The following is a 24127-nucleotide window of genomic DNA, read 5'->3' on the forward strand; positions in this document are numbered from 1 at the left end:
TGCAGGTGCCAGTAAGCTTCTTTATGGATTAGGTTGATGGAAAGTAGGTGCCTCCAACCAAAGCCTGGCTTAGGGCACTGCCTGAACCAGAAGCAGGAGAAACTCAGGAATTTAGTCTGTGCAGAGGAGGGATGTCTCTGGGGCTTGGCGAGGGGAAATGGGAGCGTTGTGATGAAGAGCAGCTGCAGAAGTACCCCTGCAGAGAACAGGGAATCAGCAGAAGCTCTGATGAAATGATGCAGGGATGGTGCTGGGGTCAGACTTTGCAGAGCGAGGAGCAGGCATCGGGCTGGGCTGGCACCCCCTACCTGCTTCCTCCCCACCCCAAAGGTGCTGGACTTTGTGCATCCTTCGTAAAGAAACCAGTCTGCACCAGCAACATAACCCCCACCACCTCCTTCCCGAAGGGGAAAAGAAAAACCGCAGAGATCCTGGCGAGCAGCGGCATGAAGATGAAAACTTTCTGTGGGGTGGGCGCTTTATTGCCCGTTTCAGCCAAAAGCTGTCACTGTCACAGCAGAAACTCTCCCCTCCTGTAACGGAGGAGACGCCCCGTATCTTCGGAGCCACGCTGACCTCTTTATTAGCCCTGCGGCACCGATGGGCACATGCGAGGGATCTGCCTCCCCCACCCCCCAGATCCCCAGCCTGCCAGCTTGTGCATTTTTGCGTGTTTTCGCACTAGGTTGGCCCATTGCCTTTAAAAGGCTAAATGCTCCGGACTAAATTTGGTCATGGAGCTCTGCATGGTTCCCTGGAATGTCCTCGGGTTTCAGGCTCCTCTGATAGCACCATTCCCCGCCTCCCGCTGGGCTCCATTGGCTTCCCAGCACCCGAAATTGCGTCCGGACCCTGTTATTGGCCAACTCTTGGATCGAGGGGTGTCCCCTCTTCGTAACTACTATATCCCGGGCTGCAGCGGTTGAGAGCTGCTGAGATTTAACACTTCAGCACCTGCCGCTGCTGGGGGAAACTGTTGGAGCTTTGGCTTCTTGTTTTTTTCTCCTGCCTTGGGTACCACACATAACCGCAACCGTGTCTCGCCAGCGAGCCAAGATGTCCAAAGTGGCCAAATATCGGCGACAAGTTAGTGAAGATCCAGATATTGACAGTTTGTTGTCTACTCTGTCTCCAGAGGAGATGGAAGAGCTGGAAAAGGAGCTGGATGTGGTGGATGCAGATGGAAGCATCCACCTGGAGCTCAGTCAGAAAAACCAAACAGAAAATTCCCCGCCCGGCCCGCAAAACTGCGACACAATGCTCAATCACTGCGAAAAGGAGACCAGGAAACTTATTCAGAGGGAACACTCGATCGACGTAAGTCACCTCTCCCCACGCTTGAGCTGTTTCTATAAGTGCAGGGGCATACCTGTGAACTGCGCCGGGCTGTTTTAGGGGATAAGATGGAAAACACGAGCCCCAGAAAGGGCGTGCTGTGCTTGCTAAAGAGGAATAGCTGTCGTGTAGAGAGCGGAGGAGCGAGGCAGGGAGCTACTCCCGGCACTCCAGGAGGGAACAGGGGATTTCATCAAATCCCGGTGTGACTGGCAAACCTGTGCCGGTGTCAGGGATTTTCTCTCTGCTTCTGCTCTGCGTCCTTTGGCAGGGCTGAGGGCAGAGATGGTCCTCCCAGAAGGCGGCTGGAGGGGCCAGTGCAGTGACAGCGATCCCTTGGGCTGCATTTCTTTTTCCTCCTTTTTTTTTTTTTTTCCCTTTGGAGATCTTCAAACTCTCAGTCCCTTAAGTTCTTCTTGTGCAAAAGCTTAAACAGTCTCTGGTTCTTCTGGAATAAAAGAAGTTAGCTGCTTTGAGGAAATCACCTCGAGAAGCAGGTTTTGCCCCGAGCCATTTGTTTCGTGTTTATTGTTCAGTTAAAATTCATTCTTTTATTTTGATTTGGATACATTCATCTCCTTCTTTTCACCTGGCAAATCCTTTAATAGCTTGCTTTGAGCTAGAAAGCTTCGTGCCAGTCCCTCTCGTCTTTTTGTGCCTTGCCTTAGTGGGAGCCAATCCCACTTCTCCGTAACATTTATTAACCTCTGCACTAAGAATATTTGGTATGTGCTTCTTGCGTGGGAGGCTGGGAAGCATTTGGTTTCCCTGGTTTTTCACGGCAGGCTGAGCCAGAAAGCGAAAGAAGGAGAGTCTTGAGCTATTTATCTGTGTAGTCACAGGCAGATTTCATGTCCCAAGCTGGATTCGCATCTGCTGGGATGGGCCAGGGCTGAGGAGTATCAGCAGCGTAAGCAGAGCAGAGGCTTATGTGGATCCCACTCTTAAGAGATTGCTCTGGCTCTGGTTCCTTATCTATTCCAGGTCACCCTGCAGCACCCTGGATCTCCCAGCTGAGTAATTGAGCTCTAACTAGCCCACGACCACTTGGAAGTAGCTTTTTATGGATGTGTATGGGGTTTATTATAGGAGGGTCCTCTGCTGACCGGGGCCTGGGAGAAAACAGGGAGAAAAAGTTGAAAATTGCAGCTATAGGAGAAATAAATGAAGGTTTATTTTGAAGACCCGAACAAGGGGTTAAACAGTTCCCCCCCACCTCTCTCCAAGCTCCAAGCTCGGCTCACGCTGCCTGGGAGCTTTCCCCTGGCTGTGAGGACAAGGCACCTGCAGCCTTCGCCTCCTATATGCAGTGCTTGGCACGGGCTGGGGGACAGAAAGCGCTGGGCCCCTCGCCACGAGAGCGCTGGGTATATCTTCCCACTGGTGGAAAATTTCCCTGTGGTGGGGAACTGCAGGTGCTACAGGACAAACCTGCCTGGAAAGGGAAATCTGTTATGTGAGACCAGTTATCCCAGTGGCGCTGCAGGGGATTGCACTGGTTCACAGGTGACCCCGGCTTGCAGCCAGCACTGAGAGCTGGCAGTGGAAAAGCTGCTTTTTCAGGCAGGGGGACTCTGGTGTTTGGCATCACTAGTGATGCTGGTTTGTTTTAACCATGGGAAGAGGGGAGTCGACTGGGAATTGGGACAGGGAAGTGTCCCTGACCAAGAGGAAGGGAAGGAATTTGTGTTTTTCGGAAATAGATTGTTGGGAAATTGGTTAAACGCTGTGTTATTTGGAAGATGCCTGAGAGTGTGCGTGTGTCTGCGTGTTGCAGAAGAGGTCTTGGGATGGCAGCAAGGGATGGCAGGGGGAGGAGAGGTGCCCCGGGAGAGGGTGCACAGCCCTGGCTGGCGGGGAGGGCAGCGACGGAGGTCCTGAGAAAAGCACTCACTGTGCTCTCCTTTGAACTTCGGTAGCTTTGGGCCATGGAAGACAAAGCAAGTTGGCTGCTGGTCAAATTTGTCAGTGAAACTGGCCCAGTTAGATTGCATTGCAGTAACTGGATATGGCAGAACTGTCTTTCTTCTTCTATTTCAATCCCTGGAGGCCAAGAAAAAAGATATCCTCCACCCCTTCCTCCTTGGCATTGTTAGGACCTGGGATTAGCACCTAGAAAATGCCAGCTCGCAGCGTGGGCAGGTCAGCCCATGCTGGTGGTGGAGCAGGGCTGTTGCTGCACCATGGGGCACGAGGATGGGAGGGGATGGGGTGGGGTGGGGTGGGATGAGGACGGGATGGGATGGGATGGGATGGTGGGATGGGATCATTGGACCACAGAAGCGATTGCAGAAGCCAGCCCAGAGCCAATGGTTCCCTCCATCCGAGGAAGCTGCAGGGCTGTGTTTTGCTGCAGGATGGATTGAGAACGTGGAGCCACCCAGACCATCCCAGACGGCTCCCGAGCTCTCACCCGGCTGCTCAGAGCACTGAGGGCTGTGATGATAAATCCCTCTCTTGTATCAGTGGATTTCACCTTGCAGCAGTCAGCAAAGCCCTTGTGCCTGCCAACAGAGGCGTTGTGGCTGCACACCCCCAGGGATGGCATTCCCCCAGCCAAGCGCAGGCACCACCCCACCGAGGTCCATCCAGCCTCTCTCCCTCGACAGCTCCCAACATTGCGCATCACAAACCCACGCAGTGCCCGGCATCCCTGATTAAACGCGTCAAGCAAAGCCTTTGCGAGCGAGAAGCGGAGGCGTGAGCATGGGAGGGAAGCGCGGGCACAAGGGCAGGGAAGGAACGGGAGGTCCTTCCAGCGGGACTGGCCTTTGGAACATCTGGAAGATGTTATCTTGCATCTGTGGTGTCTCTTCTGTCGCGAGGGACAGGAGGTTAGATTCTTGTCCTTGAACTACAGAGAGTTTATAGGTCTGTAGCTGCCTTGTGCAAATGCTGAGGATAGAAAATGTTAGGGAGTTCCCAGCGCAGCTCCACAGCGGCGCCTCGGGCTGTATCGTTGCTGCTAAAACTCATTTTGCAAAGCTGGGAGGTGGCTGGGTCACAGACCCCGCCGTGCAACGGCCGCTCCAGCTCCCGCAGCCTGCCAGGACCGGGGCCGGGGCAGCTGCCACGCGGGGCCGGCAGCATGCCGAGCCAAGCTGCCGCACTCCGCTCTCCCCGCCTGTCTTTCCTCCTTCCTCCATGCATCCCTCATTTGCCCCTTCTTCGTGCAGTTGCTGGTGGGACATCGTCTGTTAGCTGGGATGTGCAGGAACTTCTCCAAAGAGCAAATTAGGATATTTTAAAGGGAAAGGTCCGGTTTCTGCCCATCTCGCAGGTCTTCTTGCAGTCATTGCTCTGTTCTTGGGCTGGCTCCAGGCACCCCCATTCCCTTCTAAATATTGTGAGGAGTGGGTATATTTAGAAATATTGTAACTACATAATAACACATCTTCTTAGTGATGAAAAGGGCAAACTTGGGTAACTAGGAAGCAGTTTATAAACAGCCCAAAATAGATGTGAGCTTTGCCCTAACTTCTCTGCACGGGAGAGCCAAATTCACATCTTGGTGATGCATTAACTAATTAATCTTCATTTTGTATTGTTAGCGAGTAAAAGTACACCCCGAGTTCAACAGTGGGGCTTGGGACAGTGCCCCTCTTCGGATGCGCTCGACAAGGCCTTCTTGCAGGTCCGTGTATCAAGGGAACCAAAGTTAAACTAATATTCACAGGTAGATAAATGAAGAGATTATTTTTAATAGCTCATGGCTCTTTACTGTAGCGGGCAAAGACATAATGAGAGAGAAATCCGGGTTAGAAACACACTGCAAAGTCGAAGCAGTGGCGTTAAGCAAAGGATGATTTACCTGGGAACACAGCGGAGTTGCTGTCACTTGAAAACTTCATATGGTGCCTGGGATTTCCCTTTAGAAAAGGAAAGGCTGCTTGTGCCAGGGGTTTGGGACTCAGTGGGATGGGTTCCCTCTGTCTCTGCGGGATGGGTTTCTCTGACAGCTGAGCTCTACAAGGGGACGGGGTTTGTGACAGCTGCTCTGGATTTGTGCGGTTCTTCCTCTGCCATTGGTGACATCTTTAAAAAGCAGGTGTCTGTGTATATGGCACTACGATACACAGCCTGGAGATACCCCCGTTGTTCCCGTTGGCATTCGGTCGCTCCTAAACCCCCTCAGGGTACCTTTGCCAGGAGGGACCTGGCTGAGTAGAGCCACGCCGTGGGTAGGACCCCGCCGCACCAGCCGTGCATGCCGCGGGACTGCCTGGTGTGGTGGACAACTGCTCCTTAGCAGCTGCCATATCCATAGCAGGAGGTTTTACCTTTCAAAGCGTGCCACAAAATCCACTTGCTTCAGTTCTTGGCTCTCCTTGGATTCCCACCCAGCCTCACCACAGGGCCCACGTAGCTCCAAAACACTGAGCACCAGGTGACAGAGGCAGCCTCTCGTGCTCTCCTTCCCCAGCACCAGCACCTTCCCTGGGAGCGGATGGAGCCTCCTTCCCTCAACTGCACCTGTAAGGAGAGGCCACCTGGATGCCCTGGTCCCGTCAGAGTCCCCAGTCCTGCCTCCCAGTGGGGATGCACTGATTTCATGCTGCTGCAAGCAGGAATGGCTGGGAAATTGCATGGAAATTGCATGCGGGGGCTTAATCCTACAGGTGGAGGGCATTCATTCCAGGGCCACAGAACCACTTCTCTTAGCAAGATGCTTGCAGGCACGGTGGATGTCTCATTCCATGTAAGCCTAGGGACCAGCTTCTTGGAGGAGAAGGCCCCGAACAGGAGACACTGGATGCTAGGGCAGATGTGCACAGCCAGGGCAGATGTGCACAGTGCAGATGACCCCTGTATTTTTGTCTCCTGAAGGTTGAACACCCTTCCCACGAGAGGAGCTGAGGTGGCTCAGGCGAGTGCCTTCCAATACCTTTCCCCTTCCTCTCGGACGTCCCACTCCCCAGCGCGCTCCTGCACGGACAAGACACCCTCCTGCTCCAGCTCCGTGCGTCCTTACCCCTGCAGGCTGCTTTGCCTGGCCTGGTGCTCCTGGGGACAGCCTTGTGCCCCCAAGCACTCTTCGCTGTCGGCTGCGTGCATCGGTTGGTTTTGATGCTGAGGGGAAAATCAGTGACCTTGGAAGGCGTTTACTTAACCCAAATGCAGCACATTAGAAGGATGCTGGTGGCAGAGGGCAGCAGGTCCTGTTGCCGTGGATAAGGATTACCGAACTCCTCGGGAAGGTCTTGTAAAAAGTCCTGCCTTCCTTTCTGACTTACTAGGGGGTGCGCATGTAGGCTTGACGCTCGCCACTGTGTGGGATTTAATCCAGTTACTGGTGGCTATATGTGGAGGGTGACACCGTGACAAGCGGAGATCCCTACCAATGAGCCCTTCCTCAACGCCGGGGAAAAACAAGTTAGTATTTAATTTTCTTATCAAAGCTCGTCATCTTTTCATGAAAATATCTGGAGGAAAAACAAGCTCTACGGTTAAATAGCTGGGACAGACTCAAGGGAAATTGCAAACAAGGGAAAAGAAGTGGTTGTATCATTCTTTAAGCATCTTACCAGTCTGTGACTAACACATATGTATTTAAACACTGCTGTTCTGTTTATCAGCCAGTTCTGTCGATATGCCAAGACCATTCCTTCTCTCTTCCAAGAGTCTTCACCAGTTCCCAGCCCTTGCCTTTCTTTTAACCATGTCCCAGGCAGGTCTCTGGCAGCCTGGGTGCCTGCTCTTCCCTCACCAGAACAAGTTGTTGTTCCGCTCTTGGCCTCCAAAAGAGGTGCAGGGGGTGGGTGGCACTGGGGCATCCTTTGCTTCTCCAGCAGCACCCAGCTCACAGTGGGGTGGGAAGGGAGCTGGTGGCTCCCTGGTCTTTGCGTTACTCCCGCAGACGGTAGCCAGGGGTATCCAGAAGAGTCACGCAATTTGGAAGAAACCAAAGGTATTGAATTGTTCCTACTTGGTCCTTAAAAGAGGCCACAGATGGGCTCTGCTTCGCGGCCTCCCCAGGCTGCTGCAGAGCCGCCCACCCAGGAGGGCCCTTCTGTTTGTCCCCTTTTGTTGTTCAAAAATGAAAACTGCCATTGTCTGCGCTCGGAAAATTCATTCTTAATTTCTGAAACCCTGGAACGAGAAGGACGAGCATCAGAAGCGAGAGCTGTCAGCTAGCAACAGACGATAAAACAGACCTCCGAGGCAAAAAGAGAAGCAGGATCGATCCCGTGACAGATAACTGAGGGATCTGCAGCGTGGAGAACAGCTGAAGCAAGCGAGGCAGCAATGCACCCGGGTTTGAACTCCGTTTCTGAGCAAACGGTGTGAGAAGGAACCTCGCGGCCAGATCGGGGTTTCTGTAACACCGTGGGAAACCATGGAAGAAACCTTGTGTTGCTGTGACCGGGGCAAGTGGCAGCACAAAGCGTTCCCAGTGACTCGTAGGTCCATCTAAGGGCACAAGCGGGGAAGAAAAGCTGAATTTCTAGTCAGTCTGAAAAAAAGACCAAGAGTAAAAAGCTGAGTTCTATATTTACATAAACCACAACTGGGATGCAGATAAATCCGTGGAAATGCTTGGAGCGTTTAGCTTATATGGGCTGAGCTGCCACAGGCAGGGAGGTTTACTGTCTGTTTATGTTGAGCTGATAAATAGACATACAGAGGAGGGAAAGAGCTGGGATCCTTTACGTATCGCTTTCTCTTGCAGCGTTTTGACATCATTTGCGTGCTAAAATGATCTCAGTGACTCAGCTCCCAGCAGGACGCTGGGATTAACCGGTCGTGTCACTCAAGCCCACCCGTTGCCGTGGTGGGAATCGCAGCACGGTGGAGTGAGAGGATCTCACTTCACAGGGAAGGAGGTATCGGGGCACTTGTTCTGAAATCACGGCGTGGAGAGCGGCAACGGCGGCCGCACCGTGGAGTAACATGAGTCCTGCTCGGTCCTTTCCTCTGCCCAGAACATGGTGCAAACAAGGTTGAAAGCAGGCAGGGCCAAGAGCTGCAGAAGTGCCAGAGGGGAGGCGACAGCCCGGGGTCACAGAGGTGCTCTGGTGCGTGCAGCCCGCTGCCGTTGGGTTGGGGAGCCCACGGCTGAGACACGATACTTGGGTCGGGATTCACACCAAGACCCGCCGGCTGCTGCCGAGGGCTCCGAGCGGTCCTGCCTCCTGGCAGGGGCACAAGGGCAGGAGGCAGGTGTGTCCGGACATCCAGACATCCGTGGGGATGGGCACCCGCACAGCCCAGCACAAAGGGAGCTGCAGTTTGCTTCCTTTCAGGGAGGATCTTCAGTTTCTAAGAACTAGCCATGGCGACTCCCGGCATGCCCTGCTTTCTCTCATTAAGTCCTGGACCACAGCTCCCACGTGGCGTAGGAGCCCAAGCAGCCAGCGCTCTTGTTTCTCGTAAGTTATTTAAGGGTTTCAACCTGCAAACCAGCTCTCTGATTTTGGCAGGTGAGCTCCTGGGTCTGGGGCTCCTCTCACCTGCTTCAAAGACCTTGATTCATCCTCCCACACCGGGTGCCTGTGGCCACCAGTGACACCATGGGGTGTCTGTGATGGTCCCACGGGTTGGCTGGTGGGAGACCTGCACCAGCAAGGGGCCTGGAGATGCTTTCCACATAGTCCCAGGAGGCTGGGAGCCAGAGTCCTCTTTCTCAATCATCCAGCCCCCTGTGACGCAGAGAACAGGAGATAGGGTTTAAGACTTGCTAAGCTGATTTGCAGTTCTTCTGACCCTAAAAATCTGAGGAATGCTCTTTGTGGGCTGTCCACAGAAAGTGCTCTGAGCAGAAATCCAGCCGCGAGGTGGCCGTGCTGTGAATCACTGACATTCACACATTCACTGCCCTTTGCAACCTCTGCCGAAGAGGAGGTGATCAGCAAAAAGGTCTCATCTTGGGAATATCCAGTTCAGCCATGGCAGTGCCAGGAGAAAGGGCTGGGAAAATGTTGGGTAGAAGAGAAAAACCCTGACTTCTAAAAACAGATTTTGTTAGAGAAACAAAAGTTTCCATTTGCAAAGTATCCAGCGGCATTAAGGGCTTTCTGGAAAATGGTTGCATGTTGCTGAGGAAGGGCTGGAGCTATTCTATTAAAGGAAACCCAGTTGAAACATTTGTTGTCTGCCTTAATTCAGCAATGAAGGCAAAGCAAGGCAAAAGTCAGGGCCAGAAGCTGTCCAGTCTCTGGAGAACAGCACTGTGTCTCAGAAGGAGGGTGTTTTTAAAAAAATTGGCTTGGGAAGTGCAAAAAGACAGTGATATTTGGGGTCAGGAAGATCTGAGCAGAAGGGAAGGGGAATAACTGAGCTCCTCATTAAAATAACAGAGTAATAGCTGAGGCAGGACAGAACAAGGAGTTGTTTACATCGCTCTGGGCTTTAGCACATAGAGCATGGCCTGGGGGGCCACGCTAGGTCTGCGTGCGTCCCAGTGCTGGAAGCTGAGGTCCTTTCACCCTTGCTTCATGCCAAAAAAATCCAAGCGTGCCGAGAGAGAAACTCCGTGCTGCCTGGGAATGGTCCTACCAGGGAGGCCGTCGGGGCCAGAGCTCTGCGGGGCGTATGGAGAGCCACGAGCAGGGAGTCTCACCGCAGCAGCCCATGGTAAGGTAGATAAGGACTTGGCAGGGTTACTCTGGTGCTGCTGCAGGTAGAGCAATGCCAGATCCCTTGTGGGTGGGATGGGTGTCGTGTAAATCTGGACTTGGCTGTCTCGGGCAAGCAAGGTCAGCAGAAGCCTCGTGGACCCGCTTCCTCCAGTGGTCTCGTCAGTCCAGGTTTAGCAGCTCTCAGGACTCAGCCAAGGACACAGTATTTTTCCCAGGAATGTCCTTGGCTCTGAGTTGTCCCTGGGTTACTCAAAATTGGCCAAGGAATGGAGGAAAGGAGCCTCTTGGCCAGCTTGTTGTGGTTTAGCTTGGCTCCAGCAACCCTCTCACATGCCTAGGGCATAATGGCGATGCATACCCAGATACCCAGGAGCATCAAGTGCAAAACAACCTGCCTTCACCCACTGGCCACCTCAAAGGACTTCTCCAAGCAGTGGGAGAGTCTCGGGGGACACCCCTGTCCCCAGGGAGCTCACATGGCCTCTGCCCAGCCCCCTCAGCCCCCTTCACCCACGGCCACAATGAGGGGTGGTGGGGTGCTGGTGCTTCGCTCACAGCTCTGGCTGGGGGTTGGGGTAGCTGGGCAGGGCAGAGGGGACATCAGGGCTCCTTTAGAGCCCACGCAACGGGGTAGGCGTCTCCACAGGATGATGCAGATGCCCAAGGTTAGAGCTGTGGGTTTGATCTCAGCATCTCTTGGTGGCTCTGGAGACCTTTGTAGGGCTCGGCAGCATGTAGTAGGACAGACTGAAACCTCTCAGGCAATGATACCAGATTGGCCCATTAGTTATGGATCCATAACTAATTTAGGCATAACTAGTTTAGGCATAATTATTATGCTTAAAACCCCTATGTCAAATAACCAAACCCAGGTCCCTTCTCTGGCCAGTCTGGTCTGGGAGCCCCCAGCCGACCAACAGGTTCTGGTGAGCTGTCTCTCCTGGTCTCCCGTCGTCCCTGGGGCTTCCCCACTTCCCGGCTCCAAAAGCCCCTCCGTCACTCAGGATTTGCCTGGGACTGATGGAGCTTTGCTGATGGGTACCTGTTGCCTAAGCCATGGCCTGCCAAGAGATGAACTGGAAAATGTCCTGTTGGCTGCAGGAGAAGTTTATTACCCCAGCAGAGGCTGGGAGAAAGGGACAGTCTCTTGGCCTGGATTTTATCCCCCAGCCCTACAGCTCCAAAGGGATTCTGGTTGGTTTGGAAGGAGCACGGCTCTGGGTGGAGGGTCTCTGTTGGTGGCAAAAGCCATGTGCCAGGCAACCAGCACACCAAAACAGCTCTGCCGGTGGAATTGCTGGCGAGGAGGGAGGCAGAGAGCCGCAAGGAGAGGACTCATGGGCTCCGGTGCACATGTGGAAATTACCCTGTGTGGCTGAAATCATTCCTGGATCAATTAAGTTCAGCTGGTCCCATGGTCCTTCAGCAGACACCTGCATCTGGCTTTAGGAGGGCCGTGCGCTGGTGTAGGGCAGGTTGGTTACAAGCGGTGACACACCCTTGGTGCTTGCAAGAGCGCAGGCACAAGGCTTGTGCCCACGAGCCGTCGTGCAGCTCAACCGACGGAGCTGAATAGGGGCAATTTCCATGCGTGGGCAGTTTCTGACACTTGCCTCTCGCTTTGCTCCGTGTTTTCCTCTCATATCCCTCAAGAACAGACATCCCCAGGGTGGCACGCAGGCGAGTACCAGGCCCCGCTGTTTGGGGGTGTGTGAAGCCCATGTCCCCATTGCCATCCACAGCAGGAGCCATCAGCCACGCTGGAGCTAACCCCAGCTTTGGAGCTAACCCCGGCTTTGGAGCTAACCCCGGCTTCCCCAGCAGAGCTGGTGGTTGGGGTGGGCCTGATCCCTGCTCAGACTTCCCCTCTTGTGCTCTTGATGCTCTCCTTATATCAGCTGGGGGGTGATGCCTCACCGTTGGCTTCCAGAGGCCACCAGAGCTGGAGATGACATTAGAGACCGAGTCAGTGACAAGCCAGGAGGTTGAGTTCATTATTTCTGGAGCCATTTTCACATGAGCTGCAGGTGGAGGTTTGGCCCTGAGGTCTTCTGCTGACAGCCCTGTTTCCTCCTGGGGCACAGCGTGCCACAAGCCCCCAGCAGTGACCCTCGCAGAGGAGCCATCCTGGACTCTTCTGGCTTCCCCCTTTCAGCCAAGCCCTCCTTGCACCCAGATGGGGCACAGCTCCTCGGAGCCGGCATGGAGCTGCTCGGCAGCACGTGCCCCGCGAGGCTTCCACCCTTACATCTTGTTCCTTGGCGGAGCCGAGCGCACGGCCAGCGTGGCGGGGCGACATGTTCAGCCTGCTGGTCCAGGCCACGAGGGACTCTTCCCAGGACACGTCTCTGAAAATAACTGCAGGCTGGTGAAAGCTGGCCCCTTCCAAAGGCAAGATATTTCTTCTACAAATGCATTTCCATATGTCCCCTCTGCCAGGGACTGATGTAGCAGCAGCAGCTGGGCCACAAAATGCCCCTTCCCTCCAGCTTGGGTACAGATTTTGCGAGTGCCTGGGTAACCCATCCTTTCCCCTTCTCTCCAGCAGGTTCCCCTTTCTCTTTGAAACCTGCTTGTGGGCACTGTGGGGTGACCAGCTCTCAATCCCTGTGCTGAGCAAACAGCCTGGGTGATACCTACCACCCAAGCAGCGACTTTCTACCCCAAAATGAGCTGTGGGGCTTTCAGGGCAGGAGGCGAGAACCTCGCTCCACCATCGCATCACCCCCGCCCACAGCAGATCTCGGCAGCCCCTCTGCTCCGCTCCCACCCGGACCCGGCTCGACCGGCTGCTCCAGCCCCAGCCCCAGCCCTTGCTCAGCTCGGGAGCGGTGCTGCGAACGCTCGGATTCCAGGCAAGAAGTTCCCAGTCGCCTTTGCCTTTTAAGGAAACATCTGAGTGGGTTTGAGGGTTACAAATGCTAACAGGCAACGGCAATACTCATTTTAGTCTATTTAGAGGAAACGGGAAGGCATTTCAGTTCATCAAAACACTGGTGATTAATCAGCCAAGTACCAGGCTGTTTTCATTAGGCTTATTTTTAAAGGTCTGACACGCTGGGTAAAAATATTCCCCTAATAATCATGCTTACAGCAGAGGGAATGGCAGAGGAGGGGGTGCAGCGGCACTGGTTTCTAGGTATCCAAGGTAAATATGTCAGCGCAGCAGAGAGGAGCGAGCAGGCAGGACTCAAGATGGCAATGGAGAGGTACAGGGCTGGCACTGGCTGCTGCAGATGGAGCCAGCCTGGCTGGTGGCCTGGGCCGCAGGAGAAGGTGCACTGGTGGCTGCGGGGACAGCCAGGGTTTCAACACCGGGGGGAAGGATGCATTTCTCTCTCCCCTTCTGCTTCAGCCTGCCACGCGGCTCCTCTGCTGGGCTACAGCCCAAGCAACGTGCTTTATTTCCAGCCCGGAGGCGAGCCCTTCTGCACGGCCACCAGTGAGCAGAGCTTGGGCTGGTGTCACCACCACGGGCTGGCACCTGCGGTGGAGCCAGGGTGGCACAGCACGCCGATGGGTGCAAAGGCAGGAGGGGATGAAGGCACGCTCCCTCCTGGGCATGTACATGGCCTTGGCAAGGGCCAAGAGCAGCTTCTGACCTGGCTTTGGAGATGTCCCCAGTCCCCACCAAGGGACGGAGACTCTTATGCAGGCAGTGGCAGGTGGGTAAGAGCGACTCTTGGGTTTAGAAACACAGATCTGGTTTCTTGCCTGCAAGTTTTTGCTTCTGATTCCTCCTCTTCTGCTGCTGCTGCTGGAGCGAGGCGCTTGCAGAGGGCCTTCCCCAGCAGGGACTGGGGTGCCATGATCAAGGCAGCTCTTGCCCCATCTGCATTAAATGAAACAGCTTGAACACCTCTCACCTCTTGCGCTTTCTGCAATAGCCTGCAGCTATTTGACAGGATCCTTCCAGCGCACCCCAACTTTGCTGGATGCACGCGATCCTGCAAGCGCTGCCTGTGGGCACAGTCACACCGCAGCCGGTCGCTGCACAGCCATTGCCTTCCCTTTTGCCCCTGCCCGGGGACACAGCTGGCTCCTTTTCCCCCAGCTCCTTTCCCATGTCCTGCTGCCTGGCTCCAGCGCCCTCCTCCCACAGACCTGCCCCACGCCGCAGCACCTGGACATGTGGCAACACATCCATGGATGGATATTTTAGTGAGAATGACACTAACAAGACACCCCCAGCAGCTTTACTAAGCAGGGATTTGCTACTCACCTTATTCTGCTCTGGTTTCATCTTGTTTGGAGAAATTCATTGCCTTCTCTGAGCATGGGAGATGTCGTAGGTCCTTCTCTCCAGGGTTTTCCTCTGTTTCTGCAAGATCTGCTCATTCCTGCTAAAGCCTTTGCTCTGGTTGGTGTTAGATGGCCCAGGGAGTTTAGGGGAGACTCAGGGCTCCCCACTGACAAGTGTGTGCTCAAGCTGGGAAGGAGAAGGCTTTTTGGAGAGCTTGGTGTGGAGATGAGGCTGCTGGCTCTGACTTGAGGAGAGCTCAGCCTGTGGACACAGAAAGGCTGCAGAGCCCTGGGGGGGGACAACTGTGTCTTCTCGAGGGTACCTTCAAGAAACCTCCAACCTGGGATAACCCCAAACACCTTTGCAAGGCACTGTTGGGCATGGGTTTGGGGGCACAGAGTGAGGCAGCAGCATCCTCATCCCCCACACCCTCCCTGCCCAGGCTCCTGCCAGGGCAGACGTGGCTCTTCCTTCAGCGAGGTGCTTCAGGATGTCACCGAGCATCCTCGCTCTGTCCCAGCCCTGGGAATGGCACGTCTTGGTGAGCAGGGCTGCTGGCTCGGAGCCAGAGGAAGTGGCATCGCCTGCTCCCTGCAGCCCCCAGGACAGGGGGGTCCTGGCGCCAGGGCACCCCTGGGCCCCCCGTCCCTGGTCGCTGGGGTTTGCAGCAGCGAGGGGCTGTGTGGACGGGCTCTGTAAGGGTCTGGCATATGCCTTTCTGTCGCCTGTTTAGGTCTGTGCAGGGGAGCCAAGAAATCTCCTAACTAAATAAACAGCTTTCTCGTCCCAGATGGCATCTGTTTATACGCCAGGTACAAACAGTCCCCACGGCTGCCCCGCTCACAGCCAGGCCAGTTCTTTCCACAAAAAAGCCATCCCCGAGGGCCAGCAGAGCCACGCACTGGGAATGCAGAGCTGCATGCTGCCCCGACATGGACACCAGCAGGGCCTGGGCTGGGGAAGAGAGCATGGCCGGGACACCAGAGCGCTGGAACAGGCTGCCCAGAGAGCCTGTGGAGTCTCATTCTCTGGGAATATTCAAACCCCTCCTGGACGTAGTCCTGTGCCCCTGCTCTGGGTGTGCCTCCTCAAGCAGGGGGGTTGGACAGGATGATCTCCAGAGGTCCCTTCCAACCCCCACCGTCTGGGCTTCTGTGATTCTGTGATCTTCTGGAGGAGATGGCCAGCCCTGGCTGCAGACCAGGGTCTCTGGGCTCCGATTTGGGGTTCAAGGCACTGGGCAAAGCCACAGTGCTGTCCTAGCCCTGGGAGGGTCTAGTGAGCTCGTAAAGGCATCACAGCTGCATCTCCCAGAGGCATCTTTGTTACTTCTTTCTCTGAAGTCCTAAAGTCCCCCCAGCAAGGATGACACTTGCTCTGCCAGACCCTCACCTTGACGCTTCCTCTTCCTCCTGCAGCCAGCACCACTGTCAGGTCACCAGCATCGCTGTGGTCAAGCTGAGGACACCCAGGTTAATTCTGCAGCTATAGATCTGAGCCTGACCTAACCGTGGCTCTGCGGCCGGGCTCCCAGCTAGCAGTGTCTCAGCACATCACCCTCTGCTCATCTCTGGACAGAAACCCCATGGCACCCGCTGGCAAGGAGAGCCGAGCCAGACTGCCAAAGCCAGGCACTCCAGAGCAGCCAGGTCAGCTGCGAGGGGCAGGAGTTTAAACTGCCAAATCCAGAGCCAGACTTTGCAGTAGGATCCTCCCCTGCACAGCAAACTTGGTCTCAATGTCAAGGGTTCATCTGCCCTCAGTTATCGTTCATAGCATTGGCTCATCTCTGTTGGGAGTGGAGGCGTCTCGTATCTGATGTTCAGGGAGGTGAATCCTGTGCCGGTGCCCTGCTCTTGCTGTGTTGCTGTAACAAAGCCTTGGTCTGGGCCTGCGTCTCTCCAGGCAGACGAGGAAGCAAATCCGGTGCCATAAGAAAACCGACAGGCTGGAAGGCTGCGTGCGCTGGCCTGCCATCAAAGGCTTTGACTGCAGAAGCAGAACGAGTCAAAACGATGCTGATGGGAGATTCTTCCCAGCCCCATCGACCACAGGTGAAGGCTGCAAGGAGGCGTTTTTTGTGTCCTGGAGCAATGCACGCACGGGCTGTGCCACGGGTGTTAAGCTCTTCCCTCCCGTGATGCCTTTGGACACTGGAAGAAGATGTGCTGGGAAAATGTCCCACACTACAAAGCAATAAGCAAAGTTCAGATGCTTGGCAAAAGTACCAAAAATGACACAAGAAATGTCTGAGAAAAGCCAAACGACCAAATGGCCCTAAAGCATGAAGGGAAAGAGGAGAATCCTTTGCTGCCACAGGTAGTTTGTTAAGAAAACAGCCATCAAGTCAAGTCTTGGGGTTGCATCCCTCTGCATGCAGGGAGGATGCGGACACCGCCTGAAGGTCAGCGTTGGAGGGTTGAAAGCCAGACTAAGCATCCCGCTGCGTATCAAAGACCCACAAACACAACAGTGGCATGGTGATAAACATAAAAGCAAAGGCAAAAATTGCTTTTGAAGAGTGAATATACAGAATGAAAGCGCTGATGCTTGCCGACCCACTAAGGAATGAGCTGGCCTGGAGCTAAAAGAAGAAACTCAGGAGGTCCAGGGCACTGCTGCATGACTTCCTGGCACAGAGAAGTGGGGAGATCCCGGGACAGGGAAAGGGGGTGCCAGCTGCAGTGACACCGCTTTGCTTAACCCACAGGGCAAAATCTGCCTCCTTCCTCAAGACAACCCCAGTTAAGCTCTTCCCTCCTGTGATACCTTTGAAAACTGGAAGACGTGCTGGGAAAACATTGGGCATTACAAAGCAATGAACGCCGGTTTCCCATTTCCTTGGTTTTCTGCAGGGAGCTAAAAAATGCAAACTTATTTAAAAGGAGGCCAGTTTCAGAGAGCCCAGGGTTGGGTGCAACTGCTTCATCAGCAGTGTCACCCGTGTCACCGGCTGCGGACACTCCCCTGCTTGCACACACGCCCAGGCCAGCGCGGGAAGCGTGTTGGGCTCTGGACGGGGCGAAGCTGCAGAGCACCCAGCTGGGAACCACTCAGGAAAGCTGGGAAAGCACCTGGGGTTCACAGGTACGGGCATTAGATCCATTCCTGGTTAAGAAGGTGTTTAAAAAGAGGGTAGCTCGTAGGAGGTATGATAGGAAGGGGGCAAACAGCACAGTCTCCTCAGGGAGGTGCATCATGCTGCTTGTTAGGTTATTGCCTCTTTGCTGGGGACGAAGGAGGGCATCCCGCAGACCTCCGGAGCCCTTTGGGACAAGACTGGAGGCAGAGGGAGAAGGTGCCTTGGAGAGCTGCAGCAGGGCCTCGGCATGCCTGGGTCCTGCGGGCTCTGCCGACATTTGGGGCACTCGGAAGCTGAACCCTCCCCTGGAAGCAGGACCTCGGCTGGGTTAAACTTTCCTCTTCCAAAGCCCAGCCACGGGCTGCAGTGTGTGAATGTGCAGTGTTGAATCACCAACGGTGAGATGGAGGAGCCTCTGGCCTCTATTCAGGGATAAGGCATCGTGATTTGGGGCAGATCACTCTCCTCCCTGAAGAGTTGTGGCCGTGGGTCTGTCCCCTGCCACAGCACAGAGCAGTGCTAGCTGTCCTCGTGCTCCCCCATGGCACCTCCCCGATGCCTCCTGGGGACACTTCATGATGCCCTCACCAGATTTCTCTCATAAATGCCCAGTTTAGGGCAGCTCATCCCTCATAGACATAACCTAAGACATTCCTAAGACCAGACTGCATCCTCCCACGCATCTTCTCTGGCTGCGGTGCGGCCCCGCGGGGCCTGGGCTGCTCCTCTGTGACAGAGGTGCACAACTGGCGATATGAGATGAGGGTGGCGAGTGTGGAGGTCAGAGGCATCTGTCTCAGTGTTGGGGCCAGGCTTGTTTAATGGCTTTATCATTGATGTGGATGAGGGGATCGAGGGCACCCTCAGTAAGTTTGCAGATGACACCAAGTTGGGCAGAAATGTTGATCTGCTCGAGGGCAGGCAGGCTCTGCAGAGGGACCCGGACAGGCTGGATCAATGGGCCGAGCTCAGCTGGGTGAGGTTTAACAAGGCCAAGTGCTGGGTCCTGCCCTTGGGTCACACCAACCCCAGGCAACGCTCCAGGCCTGGGGCAGAGGGGCTGGGAAGTGCCTGGCGGAGAAGGCCCTGGGGGTGCTGGCTGACAGCCGGCTGGGCATGAGCCAGCAGTGCCCGGGTGGCCAAGGAGGCCACCAGCCCCCGGGCTTGTGTCAGCCCTGGTGTGGCCAGCAGGAGCCGGGCAGGGATGGGGCCCCTGTGCTCGGCCCCCGGGAGGCCCCACCTCGAATGCTGGGCTCAGGTTTGGGCCCCTCGGGACAAGAAGGGCCTTGAGGGGCTGGAGCGTGTCCAGAGAAGGGCAGCGGGGCTGGGGCAGGGTCTGGAGCACAGGTGTGCTGGGGGGCGGCTGAGGGGGCTGGGGGGGTTTAGCCTGGGGAAGAGGGGGCTGAGGGGAGCCCTTCTCGCTCTCTGCAGCTGCCTGAGAGGGGCTGGAGTGAGGGGGGGCTGGTCTCTGCTCCCAAGTCACCAGTGACAGGATGAGAGGGAACGGCCTCAAGCTGCGTCAGGGGAGGTTTAGGTTGGAGATGAGGGAAAATGTCTTCCCTGCCAGAGCGGTCAGGCCCTGGCACAGGCTGCCCAGAGAGGTGGGGGGGTCACCGTCCCTGGGAGGGTTCAAAAACCGTGTAGACGTGCCAATTCAGGGCATGGTTTAGGAGGCCTGGGGGTGTTGCGTTGGTGGTGGGACTTGATGATCCCAGACGTCTTTTCCGACCTTCCTGATTCCATCATTCTAAGTCTCTGTAACACCCTGGTGGTTTTCTCTTGTTAGGAAAGCAGATCAAGGGAGAAGAATAAGGGAGCTAAGAATGAAGAAGAAAAGGGAAAGGAAGCTCCTTCCAAAGACCTGGCTCGGAAACGAGATACAAAAGTGGGGAAAGACTCTAAAAAGGAAGAAAGCGTTCAGAAAACAGACCCAAAAATTAAAGCTAACACTGAGACCAAGACCAAAGAGGAGAAGGCTATCAACGACAAAGTCAAAGCCATGGAGAAGAAGCTGATGGGGAAGGACAAAAAGGAGGAAGAGAAGGGCTCAATGTTGAAGAAGGACATGGGGAAGGATAAAAAGGAGGAAGAAAAGGGCTCAGGATTAAAGAAGGATGCAGGGAAGGATAAAAAGGAGGAAGAAAAGGGCTCAGCATTAAAGAAGGATGCAGGGAAGGATAAAAAGGAGGAAGAAAAGGGCTCAGCATTAAAGAAGGATGCAGGGAAGGATAAAAAGGAGGAAGAAAAGGGCTCAGCATTAAAGAAGGATGCAGGGAAGGATAAAAAGGAGGAAGAAAAGGGCTCAGTGTTAAAAAAGGACACAGGGAAGGATAAAAAGGAAGAAGAGAAGGGCACAGCAGCAAAGAAGGATGCAGGGAAGGACAAAAAGGAAGAAGAAAAGGGTTCTGTATTGAAGAAGGGCACAGGAAAGGAGAAAAAGGAGGAAGAGAAGAGTTCAGGGTCAAAGAAAGAGGCAGAAAAAGACACAAAGGGAGAAGATAAGAAAGAAAAAGATAAAAAAGAAGAGGAAAAGACTTCAGCTTTAAAAAAATCAAAGGCAGATGACAAGGAGAAATCCCAGCCAGCGGCAGAAAAGGCAGCGGAGGAGAAACAGGAGGCCAAGGCAGCGGCCGAGAGCAGCCCCTCCAAGCCCACCACCGGCAGCTCCCCAGATCAGGCCAAGGATGACGAAGCCTCCAGCATTTTCGATGAGCTCATTGAGAAGGTGAAGAACAACGATGCGGAGGTCACTGAAGTGAACGTGAACAACTCGGACTGCATCAACAATGAGACCCTGGTGCGCTTCACTGAGGCCCTGGAGTTCAACACCGTGGTCAAGCTGTTCGCCTTGGCCAACACCCGTGCCGATGACCACGTGGCCTTCGCCATCGCCATCATGCTGAAGTCCAACAAGGTGTTGACGAGCATCAACCTGGACTCCAACCACATCACGGGCAAAGGCATCCTGGCCATTTTCCGGGCACTGCTGCAGAACAACACACTGACGGAGCTGCGTTTCCACAACCAGCGGCACATCTGCGGGGGGAAGACAGAGATGGAGATCGCCAAGCTTCTGAAGGAAAACACCACGCTTCTGAAGCTGGGCTACCACTTCGAGCTGGCTGGACCACGCATGACAGTCACCAACCTGCTGAGCCGGAACATGGACAAACAGAGGCAGAAACGCCTTCAGGAGCAGAAACTGGCACAGGAGCGTGGGGAGAAGAAAGATCTCCTGGATGTGCCCAAAACCGGATCCTTGCCGAAGGGATCCCCAAAGCCATCCCCACAGCCGTCCCCCAAGGCTTCCCCCAAAAGCTCTCCCAAGAAAGGGGGGGTGCCTGCTGCGCCGCCCCCACCTCCACCTCCGCTCGCCCCACCACTGATCAACGAGAACCTGAGGAACTCACTCTCGCCGGCCACGCAAAGGAAATTGGGAGACCGGGTCCTGCCGATCCAGGAGAAGAACTCGCGGGACCAGCTCCTGGCAGCCATCCGCTCCAGCAACCTCAAACAGCTCAAGAAGGCAAGTGCAGGGCCGCGGCGGGGTCTCCGCCGGGCAGCACCCGTGGGGTTGGTCTGTGGGCTGAGACCTGAGGTCACGCCTGTTGTCACTCGGGTGGTGGAGAGGTGAGGGCTGTCCTTCTCCGGCGCAGGGAGCGTCCGTGGTCCTGACCCCTGTGTGGAGCACGTGGCAGGGGCAGATCCATCCCTTTGCCGAGCGCACGGGGCGGGCAGATTCATCCTTTTGCACCATCCTTTGCAGAGCAGGTGGGGTCAGCAGATCCATCCCTGGGCAGAGCATCCAACAGGAGAAGATCCATCCCTTGGCAAAGAGCATGACAGGGGCAGATCCACCCCTTGGCAGAGCCCCTGGGGTGGGCAGATCCATCCCATTCCAGCAGTCAGGTTTGGCTCAAGAGTTTGGGACACAAGGAAGAAGCCAGCTTTAACCTATAACCCTGGGGGATGGAAATTCAGGACCTCCCCATGCAGAAAAGAAGCTTAGAGGCAGCGAGGGAAGCTCGCAGCCACCTGCATGGACTGGTGTCTGTGCAGGCAAGAGCGGGGTTCCCAAGGGCAGCAGCTCACCGAGCTCTTGCTGCCACGTTGGGCTGAGCCCACACCCCTGGGGGTGGGAGGTAGCCCGGGGCAGCCACATAGGCTGCGTCTGCACCGCTGGTCCCAGCATGATGCCTTGAAACATCTCACTCGCCCCGGGTGGGTTGTGTCCCCGTGCCCACGAGCTGGAGCATGGGGACAACCAGCCTGGCCAAGAGGAAGAGATGTCCCTGGAGCGCTGAGCATCCCCAGCAGCAACGGAGAGAGAGGCCCAGCTCCGCCACGGCGGGTCTGCTCAGGGCCCTGGGCCGCTCCAGCATCCCCTGTCATTGCCCCCGCTCCCCCCAGTAACGGGGTGTCTTCTCTGGCAGGTGGAGGTGCCGAAGCTGCTGCAGTAGGGAGCGGGACGGCTTTCCCCCCGCAGCCCGGCGTGGCAGACCCCAGGACACTTGCCTTTCTCATGACTGATTCCATGACAAGCCCTTTGGCACCCTGCAGTGACCGAGGCCGAGGAGCAGCGATCTCTCTGGGACGGGTGGAGGAAGGGCCGGGCTGAGGAGGGCCAGCACGGCCGTTCGATGCAGTGCAGGAGGAAGACGTATTTATTATTTTTACGGTTGTGAAGCCTTCAAGCTCTTTCTTTTGCCAGCACCATGCCCAGCTCCGTCCGGCTGCCTAGAGATACCGAGGATGAGGAGGGGTCTGCAGAGCCGGTCCTTGCGGGAAGCTCCCCTCAGAGTGTGCCGAAGGGGCTCAGCACCCTCCGTCCCGCTTGCCATCAGGGCCCCGAGGTGGTCCAGCCTGGGGTGAGCAGAGGTGCCCTCCCAGCCTTGCTTTCTGGAGGGGCAGGGGACAGCCAGGTCATCGTCACGGCTTGCCTCCCGCGGGTGGCCGGGAGAGTTATGGGGTGCAGCAGTGGGGTGCCGGCTTATGGGGTGCAGGCTTGACGTTGGGAGGAATCGAGGGTGGTCGGAGAAGGGAGTGGCGGGAGGAGAGGGGGGACAGAGGTGGTGAGGAGACGGGGCAGGAGATGGACCCAGGAGTGGGGGGCTCAGGGCACCGTGTACACCCCCGGCGCGCTTTATGCTGCAGCCCAGCCCATCCGGGGGCATTTTGGAATCTTGGCTTTTCACCCCAATTTAGGTGTGGGGTTTCCCCCCTCTTTTACTTGACCTACCACCTCTTGATGCTACACCGGCCCCCTCCACCTGCCCCCCACGCAGAAACCATATAGTCCCCCAGGGAGAGTGGGGTGGGATCCCTTGGGGGGGGGGGACAAGAGCAAGGAGGTGGCATGTGGCAGCAGCTGCCCATGCCACCAGTACTACCGGCAGCCCTGCCCACAACTCCACCCATGGGCATGGGGCCGGCAGGGATGCTTCCCCCGCCAACTCCCCCTCCTCCAAGCGAGTTTTGGGGCTACGCGACCCCCAACCCCCTGCACCTTCCCAGCGTGAGGCCACCTTCGCGATTTGTACGGCTGCGGCCACTGCATCAGCAATAAAGCTCACCCACCGCTTCCCCCCGCCTCAGGGCCGGTGCTGCACCCCGGGGTCCCCAGGAACCGTGGCGCGGTTGGGGGGGGGCGGGCGCAGGGGTTGTTTGGGAATGGGCTCGGCCCCCTCACCCCACCCCCAGCACCCACAGCCCCAACCTCAGGGCCACCTGAACTGGGCGCACTGGGGCACCCAGGAGCCATGTGGTCACCCCAAACTGGGCACCCTGGGGCCACCCAAACAGCCCAACCTGGGTCTCCCTGGTCACCCCCTCCCCCAATGAGACACCCTGCACCCACCAAACACCCACAGCTGGGTATCCTAGAGCCACACAGACACCCCAAAACCCCCAGGGTCACCCCAACCCTGCCAGGGTCGCGCAGAACTGGGCTGAGGGGTCCCCCCAGCCTGCAGGGCATGACAGGGATGGGGCCACTGTGCTGGGGCAGGACTTGGGGTGCAGGGTGGCCCCTGGGGGGGTTCCCCACTGGCAAGGGGACAGACTCCGGGGCCGAGCAGTGGCTCCTGGAATGGGGCGAAATGCCTATATTTGGGCATTTTGCAGGAGGACAGCGCCTCATCCCCAGCAGGCGGCCACCCAGTGCAGGGGGACCCGCACCCCCACCCGCTCCTGCCCCTAGGGGCACCCACCACTCACCCGGAGGTGACAGGGCCGGGGGCGGCGCCCCAGGGTTCTGGGGGGGTGCACCGGGGGTGGCTGGGTAGAGCCAGGTGCTGAACCCCTGGGGTGCTTGGCCCCACCTGGCACCCAGACCCCCTGTGTGGGCACCTGGGGCCAGCGGGGACCCCAAACTGGGCACGTGGGGTTGCCCCAAACCGGGTGCTGTGGGACAGCGGGGACCCCAAACTGGGCACGTGGGGTTGCCCCAAACTGGGCGCTCTGGGGCCAGCGGGGACCCCAAACTGGGCACGTGGGGTTGCCCCAACCTGGGTGCTCTGGGGCCAGCGGGGACCCCAAACTGGGCATGTGGGGTTGCCCCAACCTGGGTGCTCTGGGGCCAGCGGGGACCCCAAACTGGGCATGTGGGGTTGCCCCAAACCGGGCACCTGGGTGCTCTGGGGCCAGCGGGGACCCCAAACTGGGCACGTGGGTTGCCCCAAACCGGGCGCTGGGGCCAGCGGGGACCCCAAACTGGGCACGTGGGTTGCCCCAAACCGGGCACCTGGGTGCCCCACGCCCGCAGCTGCGCCGCCGCCGCCCGCATGGTACCCACTAACGGAGCGCACCGGGCGCGGTCGGGGTGGCGGCGGGCGGCAGTGCCCGGCGGCGGCCGGCAGGGGGCGCCCTGCCGAACGGGGCCGCTCCCGC

General features: G+C 56.6%; 1 protein-coding gene across 2 annotated transcripts; it reads left to right on the top strand.

Moving 5' to 3' along the window:
* The first annotated feature begins 905 nt into the window (after positions 1 to 905).
* On the top strand, positions 906 to 22528 carry LMOD1 (leiomodin 1). 2 transcript variants are annotated; one of them, XM_075115294.1, is made up of 3 exons: positions 906 to 1317; positions 19026 to 20765; positions 21673 to 22528. In XM_075115294.1, exons 1-3 carry the CDS (start codon positions 1057 to 1059, stop codon positions 21697 to 21699), a joined length of 2028 nt encoding a protein of 675 aa, XP_074971395.1. In that variant the 5' UTR covers positions 906 to 1056; the 3' UTR covers positions 21700 to 22528. The 2 variants fall into 2 exon arrangements, with proteins under 2 accessions (XP_074971395.1, XP_074971396.1); XM_075115295.1 differs by lacking the exon at positions 906 to 1317 and adding an exon at positions 9799 to 9909.
* The last annotated feature ends 1599 nt before the right edge of the window (positions 22529 to 24127 follow it).

This window comes from Phalacrocorax aristotelis, chromosome 21 (assembly GCF_949628215.1).
Source record: "Phalacrocorax aristotelis chromosome 21, bGulAri2.1, whole genome shotgun sequence".
Lineage (NCBI taxonomy): Eukaryota > Metazoa > Chordata > Aves > Suliformes > Phalacrocoracidae > Phalacrocorax > Phalacrocorax aristotelis.

Bases quoted from the DNA above. Each gene is read 5' to 3' on its own strand.
- LMOD1 (XM_075115294.1), top strand. From the start codon at position 1,057: ATGTCCAAAGTGGCCAAATATCGGCGACAAGTTAGTGAAGATCCAGAT. The intron at 1,318-19,025 runs GTAAGTCACCTC...TTCTCTTGTTAG, and splicing joins AGAGGGAACACTCGATCGAC to GAAAGCAGATCAAGGGAGAA. The intron at 20,766-21,672 runs GCAAGTGCAGGG...CTTCTCTGGCAG, and splicing joins ACCTCAAACAGCTCAAGAAG to GTGGAGGTGCCGAAGCTGCT.